We start from the raw sequence: 14564 nt of genomic DNA, 5'->3' as shown, positions 1-14564 counted from the left end.
TGAGAACTTATAAAAGTCGATAATCTAAGAACACCGTTACGGTTCGCAAACGATAGAAATAAGCTTACTTAATGTTTGCTCGAAACTCGGTTTCCAATGGTACCAGAAAACCTTAATCAAGTATTCCAGGGTTAATAAAGTAGTTACTTCTAATTGGAAGTATCTAGTTATTTGATTTAACAGAGGACGCAGGCGGAAGCGGTGCAATTAAATCTTATTATTAATAAAACCGCATAGAAAGAATAAAAAAGAAAAAAAAAGAAAGATAAAGAGATATAGAGAGAAATAAAGAGAGATAGATGGAGAAAGAGATAGAGAGATAGAGAGATAAATAGAGATAGAAAGCACCGATGAAAAATATTGATATTATTCAATAAAAATTTTATTATTAGAAATTTTCATTTTTATTTTCATTTCTACAATATTCAACGTACTTTTTCCTTTCTTCGTAATTTACCAAAATGAAATTGTACGGAGATAAAAATTCATTTCTAAAGTCCTCAAAAATTGAAAATAGATTGAACGTAATAAAAAGTTTCATTCTCGATAGAAGACGAAGTTGAATTTATCATACTAGACTGGAACGTATTTATATTTATGATTTTCCATAGTATCCACTCATTCGTATCAGATTTCGATGTAATCGTTCCCATGTGACGATTCTAACGTAAAACAAAATATACGCTCTATATATATACATACATACATACATATATATGTATATACACATATATATATATATTCAAACATATATATACAAACATATATATATATATATATATATATACATATATATATAAAATATATTTTCTTATTTTCTCGTCATGCGATAAGAAAATATGTATTCCTTGAAGGTATATGATCTGTTTATAATTTTTTTCTTCCTCTCTTTCTCTCTCTCTCTCTCTCTCTCTCTCTGTTTTTTTGCTAAATAGAACACGTCCATTCGAACATTTTCTTTCATGTTAGGCTTTATTAAAGCATTGAAACAACTTAGACAATGACAAGTATGAGAAAGTAAAGGTACGCGGTTGTTTCAACGAAGTTAAAGAGGGGAACGATGCCTCCGGCTTTTTGCATACGTCTCTCTCTCTCTCTCTCTCTCTCTCTCTTTCTCTCTCTCTCCCTCCCTTTACCACTCTCTTTCTCTCTGTATCTCTCTATCTCGAAAATGTTCAAAATTCCGTAATGCTTGAGATTCTCATGCCGCTAATTCTCGCCACGTTTTCCAACGATTTTCACCGTGTTTCCGAGAACTTTCAATGGCGATGGACGCAAAAGATATAGTAAACACAATCCAATTTAAGGAAACAAATTTTACAATGCCATGTAAGAGAAGATGCGTTTACATAAGTTGCTATGCACTTATCGTTTTGCTTTGAAAATATGCGAATATTTCTAGTCATTCTTTCTCTCTTTATCTCTCTCTCTCTCAAACAAACAAACAAACAAACAAACAAGAAATTCCGTTTTCCCTAAGTTTATTTTATCCTTTTCATCCTCTTCAACGACAAAATTTCCTTTCGATTTTAGCCACTAACACGATTTTACAGTTTACTTCTGTACTTTAAACACACAAGGATATAAAACGATAAAGAGAGATGGAGAAATAGAGAGATAGAGAGACAAAGAGAAAGAAAGAGAGAGAGAGAGAGAAAGAGAGAAAGAGAGAGAGAGAGTGAGTGAAAGAGAGAAAGAAAAAGAGAGAGAGAAAGAATGAAAGAGTTTTCCATGAAAAATCCTACGAAAAAGTGACAAATACATCCCGATGGCTTTAACCTCGATTTCTTTTCAAAAGAGAAACGCTATTTTACGTATAGAGTGCAAAAGGTGAAAAAAGAGGAAAGGAGCTTTTTATTTATCGAGTTTGTCAACACTTTCGAAAGCTTACTTCTTGCGGAAAACTTACCGTGAACATTCTATAATCGCATTCGCCTTTGCTATCACTAAACTATGCTACCGGCGCGTTCAAGTTTATTGACTTTTACTAGTATTATTAAATCGCTTGAACATTATCGATAAAGAAACATGTATGTATATAAGGATCACTCTTGCATTCTAACACGTATTTCTAACAATTTATTTTATATATGTATGTATATATTTATAAGTACGGGATGGGAATTAATTATTTAAAATTTTTTTTTTTAAATTCTGTTTTATTTAAATTTTTTGATTATCTGATCGATTCGCATATTAAGGATTCAGTTATAAATATATATATGTGTATTGATTACATACATTTTATTTTGTATTTACGTTTCGAACAAAATTAAAAAAAAAGGAACAATCATATGGATTGTCTGAAATTTTCATTGAAAATTTATACTATATATATATATATATAAAAAATTAAATCATTAATGTGAGTTATTTATACGAAATATTGTGATTAGTACTGTAAAGAAACATAATATATTTGAATAACGTTCAATTATACGTGATTATAATTAATTTTATAGAAATATTCTTATTTATTTTTCTCATGTATATTTTTTAATAATTTTACATAGTTTATATATATTTATTGCATTATATAATAGTTCGAAATAATTTTTATTTGTTTACATACATACATATATACATATATATATATATATATATATATATATATATATATATATAGCATAATATATATAGCATAATATATAGTATAATATATAGTATAATATATATATAGGATAAATTTTCAATGAAAATATCAGATAATCCATATGTTTGTTCCTTTTTTATAAACATTATTTAAAATTATTTTATATATGTATATATATAAAATAATTTTCTCATATAAAACTCAATGTACGTATATATATGTATGTATATATATGAATGGGATACATGTTAATGAATACATTAATGAGTAATTTTGGTAGGGATGATAGCAACTCGACATGGATAATAAACGCGATGTGTTTAAATGGATGTCGTGGTAACTCTAATCTTAAACGGTCAAGCTTCCAATTTTATATAATTTGATGAATGATAACACGGTCGAACGATTTTCTTATACTCGACAGCTACTCGATCTTAGAACATAACGGAGAAGATTTTACGGGTAACGCGCACGCATAATTCTTTTTTCTATCAAATTTATCCTGTAGTTCTATACGAACGATGATACCATAAAAAGGGTAAAAAAAGAAACAAAAAAATAAAAAAAAACTGTGGTAAAATTGACCATAAAAAATCGTTCGTGCAACGAAGATAAGCGTTTTACTTATTTTTAATTTATTTGTTTTTTTCTTTTCTTATTTTCGTTTTTTTTCGAAGTCGTTTATTCTTTCATAAGACTTATCGACGGCAACACGCTATCATATTGTGACGTATATAAAATGCAATTCGATTAATCTATATCGAAAAAATTGATTGTAGTCTTGACTTTCTAAACAAATTTCGCATAAATCGATATAACGTAATTTTTTTCGATAACTAATATACGTTGAAAAAGTTTTGGAATAATAGTTATTATTATTGTTATCAGAGTTAATAGCAAAATTCAAATTTTATTATATTCCAATACTTGGTTATCTAAATCGGTGAATAAAATTTGAATAATCCGGGTAACGTACAAGGATTTAAATATTGTTTATTGATTCAAGTATTATATTTTGATATTTATAGACGAGTGTTAATAAAAATATTTCGATAACATTTCGTTTGATATATTAAATTAATTCTCATTAATTATTATTAACGTTTATAATAATTAATATTAAATTATAATAAAATATTAAATTAACGAATACATATAATACGAATAATTTGATCTAAAAATGTTTAAAATATTGAATTGAATTATTGAAATAAATCGTAATTATTTTTTTTAGATCATACAAAATTATTTTTTGATCATTTAATACTGAAGGACTGTGTAAATGAACAAAGAAATATATATATATATATATATATATATATATATATATATATATAATATATGTATATATATATATATGTATATATAATTTCTTTCAATTAAAATTGTAATAATAATAATTCGAAATAGATCAATTCTTTCTTATAAAATAGTATGATATCGATCTCTTTCAATCTTCGCAAGTCCTTATCTTCTGAAGATTCTGATCATAAAGTCATCAAACAAAAAAGTATTTGAAAAGACGATTTATTAGATGAATTACTTTGGTCTCAATCATCTTTTCTTGATTTTCCTTTCTTTTCCTTTTTTCTTTTATCTTTTTTTACGAATTCAGTATATATTCGATTGATCATCGTACATAAATATATTTCATCGTGCTTTCAGCTGACTTAGAATGTGAAAAAAGATCTAAAAATATCGACGATCTTATCTCTCTCTTTGTCACATAAGATTTCTCTCTTTCTTTCTTTCTTGCTTTTTATTCGAATATGACAACTCATGTATTCTTCATTGAGTAAGGAACAATCAAAAAAGTCTCGATAATACTCAGATGACTGTTCACCCATTTATCTTGCAACGCTAGATCATTATATATATTTATTTTTCATAGGGTATTGGTCCACCATGTTTTGGGAGATAGAGACAGAGACAGAGAGAGAAAGAGAAAGAGAAAGAGAGAGAGAGAGAAAGAGAGAGAGAGAGAGAAAGAGAGAGAAGAGAGAAAGAGAGAAAGAGAGAGAAGTTAATTTATAACGTCTTGTCTTCGTAATTTTCTCCCTCGAGGAAAATATTCTTCGAGACTATTTCGATCTTCCTCTCCGGAAGTAATATCATTAATATTCATACGAGAAACCACCCATCAAAGAACAATCTAATTAACCAACCCCCCTGCCAACTTACCTCTCTCCCATCTTTCTCAAAAATAATACATATTTCATTAAATCTATCTTCCTAATCTCTTCGAGATATTTATCCATTATATTAATCACTCGATCGATCATAAAATATCTATATATGTAATAACATTTGATAGTTATCAAGAAAAAGAGTTTTTACGATCTCTCTCTCTCTTTCTCTCTCTCTCTCTCTCTTTCTCTTTTTCGAGTAAATTAAAATTTTGTTGGTTGAAACATTGTTGAACATTTTCACGAGTAAATAGGTGTAGTTGTATTTTTGCACATACATCTGCACGAACTATCTAATTATGATAATATACAATATTGTGTGTTTCGTTATCGTAGTAGAATTTATATTCCGTTAGATATAGCGTTCGATTAATTTTTATATACATATTATCAATTTTCTTGAACATATAATATTTTCATTTAATTATGAATATAGTCAAAACGCATTAGTTTTCATGTATTATAGCATACATATAATCATCGATGTATTAAATATATGTAAGCATAACACACACATACACATACACAAGTTTCTGGTATATATCTCGGAACTTTATAAAATATAGAAAACTCGATGGTCACGTAGCACGTGTTCAAGAACGTCATGTTCCCAAAGGGGAGAAAGTGAAAGAAAAAAGGGGAGAAGGAGAGGAAGAAAGAGATAGAGAAAGGGAAAAAAAGAGAGTGCAAGAGTAAGAGAGAAAGAAAAAAATATAAGTTGTGTTAGGAAGACACATCATGTGGGATACGAAATACCACGTTCGATAATTTAATTGAGAACGTAAATCCCTTTACTCTCTCCATTTCGATTTCTTTCCACACTTTCACACACATATCACTAACTTCTAAAAGTTATTACATCTTAGAAAATACTTCAGCAATTCCTACAATTTGTTTGATCCCCCATTTTAAGAAACGTTTTTCTTAAAGCACCATATCCATCTCGTTTGTTTTCTTTAGTCTCATTCATCTTATTTTTGTATATCGAATTTGTCGTCTCTTTCGAATGATCCAATTGAAAATAGAAATACATTTTTTGTCCCTCATCTTAATCTACGCACAATACCATTTTGACCCTTTTATTTAGAAATGGTATTGTGCGTAGGTTCACCACATTTTTTTCTTTTTTATTTTTTTTATCATTTACTTCGTTTACTTCGTAGTTATAACACAACCAAGGCCAAAAGTGTATATGTATGTATATAAAGTGTGTGTGTGTGTGTATGTGTAAAAGGGAGAGTGAAAGAGAGAAAAAATGAAAGGAAAGGGATAAGGGATGGGATAAGGAAAAAGATAACATTGTGTGTTTTTTTCTACCTTCCGTCGAATTCTTGAGATCCTCCCTAAGAACTAATATTCTTTATCAAAACGTAAGTTAAGGAAAAGCTATAATATTGTCATCGTAGGCTGAACAAACGTAAGAAAATTGTGCGGATCAGCTCGTAAAACGTATTACTATTATAATCTCAGGTTTAACCGATGGGATACGATATAAATGTCTTTAATAATGTTTCGTCCCTCGACTTTATTACACAATAAGAAAGAAAGAAAAAAAAAAAAAAAAAAAAAAAATATATATATATATATATATATATATATATATATATATATATATATATATATATACATGTACACATGATCGTGAGAACTTTCTATAGAAAATTTTTTTTGACATCGCAAGATGTGTTAATATATTGCAATCTCTAAATAGAATTGAGTTAATATTTATTATTAATTCCTTAACAATGAAAAATACATTATTGATAAATTCGACATGTGATAAAAGTATAACGTACTCAATGAAACCCCATTACGTTGAAATGATTTTCAAATTAAATGTATAATAGCTTTCAATTTACATGTCTAAATTATTGCAAAGTAATTTTCAATTGAAAATCATATCTTTATTATTAATGGTCAATGAGTATATCATTATAAGCATATATTTGTGACTTATTCAATTTTTTGCGAGTTGCTGACTATGTATGTTCTCGGTACATCAAAGCAGTGTCTTTTTATGTTTTTCGAAAAATCTATGACTATAATGAAAAAAAAGAGCCGCATACACATACACATACACATACACAAAAAAAGAAGAAGAAAAAATTGGTTCATGCATTTTAATTGTTTATCATAGTTTCTGCGTTATATAGGTATGCAAAGAAAACGCACAGTTATTCCTATAAAAATGGAACGTGTTTGACAATTCGAATTCACAATTTTCTAACTTTATTTCACGCAATATGATACAAGAATTGATACGGTTTCGAATCACGTCGAACAGTTACGAGCTAGAATATAAGTCGGGTAATGAAAATATAGCGTCGTTCTCACACCCTCCTCTCGTTGTTCTTCTCTTTTTTCGTCTTTTTTATTTTTTCCTTTTTTTTTTCGTTACAACACGTTCTAACGTTAACCTATGATGAAACTACATTGTTATCTTGTTTGTGTAAAAGCATCTTAACATTCGATTATGGAATAATCTATTCATCGTACTTTTATCATCGATGTATATAGGTACATATATACATATACAGTGATATGTATATATATATATATATATATATATATATATATATGTAAATAATAATTACATATGTAAAAAAATAATTTAGTATAAATTATTTATTAATTTATGTAATTTTATAAATCAGTCGAAAATATGAATTTATTTATTTTTTTAGCAAAATAGAATGAATTTAGTTTCAGTACAAATCTGTTTATAACAAATTCTTAATTAATTATTAACAATACATTAAAAAAGATAGAGAAAGTTCCAATCTTTAAAACGGTATTTAATTCTTATGACTTTTAATTTCGGAAATATTCTTATGTAAATGAAAGACATTTAAATTGACCCATATATAATTTTCATTCAAATTTGTTCGGTGACACACTGACCTATATAAGTTTCGAAAAGTTACGAGACCCGACTACTACTACTACTACTACTACTACTACTACTACTACTACTACTACTACTACTACTACTACTACTACTACTACTACTACTACTACTACTACTACTACCACTACCACTACCACTACTACTATTACTACTACTGCTTCTACCAACAGGTGTATACGAATTATGAATGAAAATTTTTCAAAGCGAATATCTTTGGAACAAAAAATCGTAAAGATTTGAAAAAAGCATCGTTTTCAAGTTTGCATTAATCTTTATTTATTTAAATATTGCAATAATATCGATATAATAAAATCAATTTTATTAATAATTTTTAAAATTGACTTTCTTTCTTTTATTTCGTAATAAGGTGATAACTTAAACGAAATCATTAAAATTTTTTTTGTTTATTTAAGGAATAGAAGATCTAGTATTATAGCCCTATTCGTACTATACGTATTTTAAGAACAATACTTCATATCCATAGAAAGAACGTGATCAAAATTATTACCCACTCTGTATTATGTACATATATATATATATATATATATATATATATATATATATATGTGTATAATTATACAATTTTTTATTTGTATTATATATAATACACTTTTTATATATTATATATTTTTAATATTTATATATAAATATTTTCTAAATATTTTTTTTACTACAAGAAAAACGAACTAAGAGAAATAGGATCTTCTTTTATACCGAAATAGATAATTTCTTTTTTATATTTCTTTCTTGCATATATATAAGCGTACATGTATGTAAACGTATATACATATACATGTAAATATACATCAGCATCGATTATCGAGAACGATGAGTCCAATTATCTACTCCTACAACGAATCTATTCAAGGCAACGTGATTGCATCGTAATAAAATGCTAATCGAACGAGCGATGAAAGTATGTACGTTGGAAAAATTCTTTAATTCGTGTTACATTTTACACGGTAAAAAAAATATTGAAAATGAAAAGAAGACATTCGAAAATTTGATTAAAACAATAAAGATCGATTGAATCTTTTGTAATTCATTCGAGAGTTCTCCGCATTTCGTTCTTTTATACAGATTGGGCTAAAAGTTTTTGGACGATCATAAAAATCAATTACTCTCTTTTCGAAACTTTCTAATCTAATTTTCCTTTTTTTATTCAAATTGTAAAAAAGTATTCAAACTTGTAGTTTCATAATCTGAAAATAAAAATAAACGTAAAAGTTCTCAAAAAGAAGTAATCGATTTTTATAATTACCTAGGAAGTTTTGGTCAACCTCATATTTGAGAAGAGTTTCACATATGTATGTAACCGATGGATAAAACTTAAAATCTGTAAAAGAACTTTCAAATACTTAGAATAGAGTTGAATAGTTTGTTAGTCAGGTTCTTTGATAACATTGGAATGACTTTTCTGAACGACGTGGAAAACGTATTGTATCGTTCTTCACCGTCATCTCGTACAACCTTATTTTCTCCTTTGCTCCTTTTAACTCCCTCCTTTACTTAATCTTATGTCCACATAAGAAATACTCTAAACCGAGTAACACGAAAACGAGTTAAGTATATATACATACATACATATATATATATATATATATATATATATATATATATATATACATATGTATATAAATATATATATATACTTCTAACGAATAAAAAACATGATATTCTAAAAGAGAAGGAAAAGAAAATCATAATAAAAAAAAATCAGAAAAATAATTTTTTTTATTCAATATAGTATCTCATCGCATTGATATTGCATTTATATGTAACATTACAAGTAATATTAATTTGATGCAAATATTTATATAGGTACATTTGTAATTCCTTTGTCCTTACATACACTATTATACCTTTCGTTAATTATTAAAAACTTATCGTACCAATAGTGTGAAATATCATAAGACCAATTGTTCTCCCTTAATATTATTAAATACTATTCATATTAAATGTAGCAATATGGACAAGATGAGACAATAGAAAGAAAAGAAAAAACAAAGGATAATTATTAGATTATTTTTTCTTAATTCGCCATTTATAATATAAGAAAAATAATTAATATATACTTGCACATGTATTAAGGGAATCTCGATGTTCGAATAAATAATTCATCGGAAAATGCGGTAATATTTTTTAAGTTTCAATTTAATTTAAGACTCTTTATTTAAAACTAAAGATTTGAAAACTTTACATTTGTGTACTATCGAACGGAAACGCGTTTTTTCTATTAAAATTCAACTTATTATTTGATAAAACATTGAAATTTAAAATTAAAAAGATTTTCGATCGATTTTTTTCTTATTATACGATAGTTCAATATTATCAAATTATAAACCACAAAAGTCATAAATGAAAGCATAATGAATTTCGTGATATAATAGGCGCTTCGTCAAAGACATTTTTCATTTCAATGACTTCAACGATTATTATATTTTGCTTTTATCCTCTGCTTTCTCATTAACGACGATTTGCATCTCTTTTACTTGGATCGATTGCAATTCGATACATTATTACAATACAAATAGTCATTGCACAGGTTTTGTCATTTTCTATATTTCATTTTTATTTAATATCTCTCTTTCTCATATATATATATATATATATACATATATATATATATATATATATATATATATGAGAAATATGTACATATCTATACATATACATATATATATATATATATATATATATATATATGTACATATCTATACATATACATATATATACATATATATTAAATTTCATACACAATGAATATCTATCTATCTAATTGTCGAATTTTTCATATGTATATTCGACGAAAAGTATGTTAGTATAATTATCAAAATCATAGATCATAGATCTTAATAGATCTCTAATTTTTCTTGTATATCAAATAAATAGATCTCTTATTTTTTTTGTTTTTTAAACGCACATAACGGATTTACATATCGATTTTTTATGGTTAGTTACGAATACATACAAATATTTTTCAAGAAATATAAAATATCTGAAAAGATCTAAAGAAAATTTCGATTGAGATTATTATTCTTTGTCTTTCGTTTATAAAAATCTTTGTCTTTCATTTATAAACAATTACAAATATTCAGACATTATCATTAAAATTTCTCAGTACATACATACATACATACATACACACACACACACGCGCACACACACACACACACACATACACATACACATACATAAAATCGCGTAATTTTCTTCTAGGGCAAGTGAACGATTTATCCCTGATCGAAGATGCAGAGACAAATCGCAATCTCCTGTTTGATCCTGATAGCCATCACCGTTATGGTGGTGTCAAGTCCTCTGGCGGATGCTGCTCCGTTTTCGTAAGTATTACAATTTAAACAAAATTTACAAATAGATACTGAGTGAACAAAAACTAAACATGTAATCATACAATTTCGAAGATAGTATTAGTCTTCAAAAAAAAAAAAAAAGAAAAATCTTGATAAAGAATAATAGACTTTTAAAATCGATCAAAAACTTTTGCTCGCCGCTGTACAAAATAGAAAAGAAAGTGATAACTTTTCTCTTAACCCCTTGATATACAATGACGTCTGGGAAACGTTCATTTCATGTGCTATTGTAGACTTTGACGTCTCCGAGATGTCAGGAACGGTCTCCAGTGAACGTCGTACAATACATTATTAAATTATTCAATTATTTCACTCGTGTGTTGATTTTGTTTTGTTTAAAATGAATCCATTTTAGGGAAAGGATATGCACTGTAGTATTTTTCGGGCACATCAAATTCCGTTTTATTTGTATGTCAAGGGGTTAAGTATCGTTTATAGAGAGATAGAAAGAGAGAGAGAGAGAGAGAGACAGTGAGAGAGAGAGAGAAAGAGAGGGAATAAAGATAGTGTAAATGGATAACGAACAACTGTGATAATTGAGCTAATTCGTCTAATGGATATCATGATTGCCTCGCCGGTAGGACGATCATTCGATATCCTTCGACGATAAACTAAAAGAAAAGAAAGACGCGTCTGTTCGCAATAGATGGTTTAACCCAGTTTCTTTTCATAAATCATCATGGTCTCTTTTAAAGTGATTCTCTGATTTGAAGATAAGCATCCAATAAAGTCGATGGAGAAAAAGAAATGAGTCGAGGTAAATTTTATTTAAAGGAATATGTTTGAAACCTATCATCTTTCAAGTACTAATATTGAGTTCATTTCGAAGACATTCTTCATCATTGCAATAAAATAAATAGAAAGAGAGAGAGAGAGAGAGAGAGAGAGAGAGAGAGAAAGAGAGAGAGAGAGAAAGAGAGAGAGAGAGTGAATGAATGCATCTCACTAGAAAATAATCGATCTATCAACGATGCTTTCTCTCCGACCAATTACAATTTATATATTTCTTTTTATTATTATTATTATTATTATTATTACTATTATTTTTACTGTCGAATCACCGTTCATTGTATGCTTTACAGACAACAAAATTATTGGAATCAATTAGAAGAAGAAGATCCTGAAGCTCTCCTTGATATGCTCGCCCGTCTTCGTCATTCGATCATGCGAAATCAAGAACTCGAAAAGTCTGTATCTGTTATATCGATATAATTTAAACATGTCGATCAGATAATATTTTTTTATTCTGATGATCAAACTAATCTTTTATACATTATCTTTTAGCAATAAACGCGGACTAGACTTAGGTTTGAGCCGTGGATTTAGTGGTTCTCAAGCAGCGAAACATTTGATGGGTCTCGCAGCCGCGAATTACGCTGGTGGTCCAGGACGAAGGCGCCGTTCGGAATAAATATAGATAAATCGAATATAAGAGGATGTAAAGTGAACTTCTAACGCAAATAATAATAATAATAATAATAATAATATTAACAATAATAATAATAATAATAATTATAATAATAATGACGACATTGTTCAACGTACTTGTTCACGTAATGTGTCAGACGATTGTGTCAGACTTCTTTAGAATTTTACATGTTTCGCACTTTGACGCACGTTACTGCGATATTTCTTCTTTCTATAGATATTTGATTTCTAATCTGTAATATTTATTTTAATTCTTATTTAATACATAATACGTGACACGTAGCGCGCGAATAGAATTTGTTTTTTCTTTTCTTCTTTCTTTTTCTTTATTTTCCTTAATAGTATAGTTGACACTTTTCGTTATTCTAATTCTTACTCGCTATAATTCAATTTACCAAAGAGCACGAACGATGATTTATCTCTAGTCATGTAGATATATAGATAAATGTGTATGCATATGTATATGTATATATATATATATATATATATATATATATATATCCCTTTCAGTGCCGACAAAAAAGTTGAACCTGAACGAATAGTCCCGAGTCAAACTGATGTAGTTTGAAAAAATTCAAAAAAAAAATTGTAAACATTTTGTTTTTTTTTCTTTTTCTTTTTATTCTTTTATTTTGTTTTTGTTTCTTCTTTGAATTTTTTGAGTGTTTCGGACCAAAGGTTTCCAAGATTAATGGACGAGAATTATATCGACTATCATTATTTATATTAATATCATGAAAATTATTGTAAGAATCGTCATTTTCATTATTATCATCGTCGAATTTCCGAAACGCTTTCACTCTCATTGTTTATTCTACGTGATGCAGAATTCTTGATACGAATATTAATTCTTCATCATTGTAACTACTTTCATTAATAATGAATTGAACTAATTCCGTATCATTCATAGCGATATAAATTTGATAATATTATAACTAGGTTTACATAAACGGCAATGACTGAAATAGAAATGATTTTTAAATTATATGATGCATCTAATCGCTTAGAAATTGTTCTCCAAACCTAAACGCATAGTATGACAAACATATAACGAAATATCATTAGCAATTTTCACAAATGTTAGCCATATATCAATATATCGTTGTTCGGCACTGAATAGGTTTATTTATATTATTTATATTTATTATTAAATTATACAACTTCCAAGAGCAGCTTTGTCCCTCGTTTTTTGATCTATTTTAGATTTAGAAATAACAGAGATATAAAGCAATTTATTTTTAAATATCTTGATGTCGTCGATTAAAAAGATCATACGATCGTATTCTCCCCAGTATTATGTAACATCTGTAGATATTTATCGTATTTATCTTTCGTCAATAGCATGCATTTTCTTAATCAACAAGATCTACTACATATATATATATATATATATATATGTGTGTGTGTGTGTGTGTGTGTGTGTATATATGTATAACACACAGAGATAGATTACATACATTATCAGTTATGTATTTTCTTCTAAAATAATTGTCGCACACAAAAGATCCTTTTTCGTTTTTTATTAGGACAAAGTAAAAAGTATTCGTTTAGTATTTGTTGTGATATGTGTAACAAAGACATGTTTCTCGCCTCTATAAATCGTCTAAATAAATGTTACTTTAACTCAAAAATGTGTTTAATCTGAATGTTATTCATTTCAATTAAAAAAAAAAAAGCCCTAATGCATCCGCATAGTTTCAAACATTTCTTTCTTTATATTTAAGTATATCTTCATAAATTAAAATTATAATGATAATTGATACTTCTTTGAAAAAAAGGACAAAAAAAAGAACAGAAATATAAAGGATCGTCTTAAAAGTTCCTAGGTGATATTAAAAATCATCAAAATATTTCTTTTCGAGACATTTTAATTCAATTCTTTTCTTTTTTTATTCTTTTTTCCCAGATCGTAAAACTTTACAAGCCCAACTTGTAAAACTACTATACCTGATATGTTTTTAAAAGGAGCAATTGATTTTTAGAATCATCTAGGAACTTTAGGTCCGAGCACGCTATAAAGAATATCGATAATGTAGAAAACTTATTTATCGGCAAATGGGTTCGACATACAATCTTAT

At 27.4% G+C, this 14564-nt stretch overlaps 1 protein-coding gene across 1 annotated transcript in view; it reads left to right on the top strand.

Annotated features, from left to right (window-relative positions):
- The window catches only part of LOC124430359 (diuretic hormone class 2), a 20097-nt gene extending 5980 nt beyond the window's left edge, over positions 1–14117 (top strand). The window contains exons 2-4 of the mRNA XM_046976795.1: positions 10907–11028; positions 12141–12245; positions 12343–14117. Coding sequence (XP_046832751.1) covers positions 10937–11028; positions 12141–12245; positions 12343–12469 — 324 coding nt within the window. The 5' untranslated portion in view covers positions 10907–10936 and the 3' untranslated portion in view covers positions 12470–14117. The remainder of the gene's footprint in view (positions 1–10906; positions 11029–12140; positions 12246–12342) is intronic.
- The last annotated feature ends 447 nt before the right edge of the window (positions 14118–14564 follow it).

Source organism: Vespa crabro, chromosome 18 (genome assembly GCF_910589235.1).
Source record: "Vespa crabro chromosome 18, iyVesCrab1.2, whole genome shotgun sequence".
Lineage (NCBI taxonomy): Eukaryota > Metazoa > Arthropoda > Insecta > Hymenoptera > Vespidae > Vespa > Vespa crabro.
This window is presented reverse-complemented; position numbering and strand designations above follow the sequence as displayed.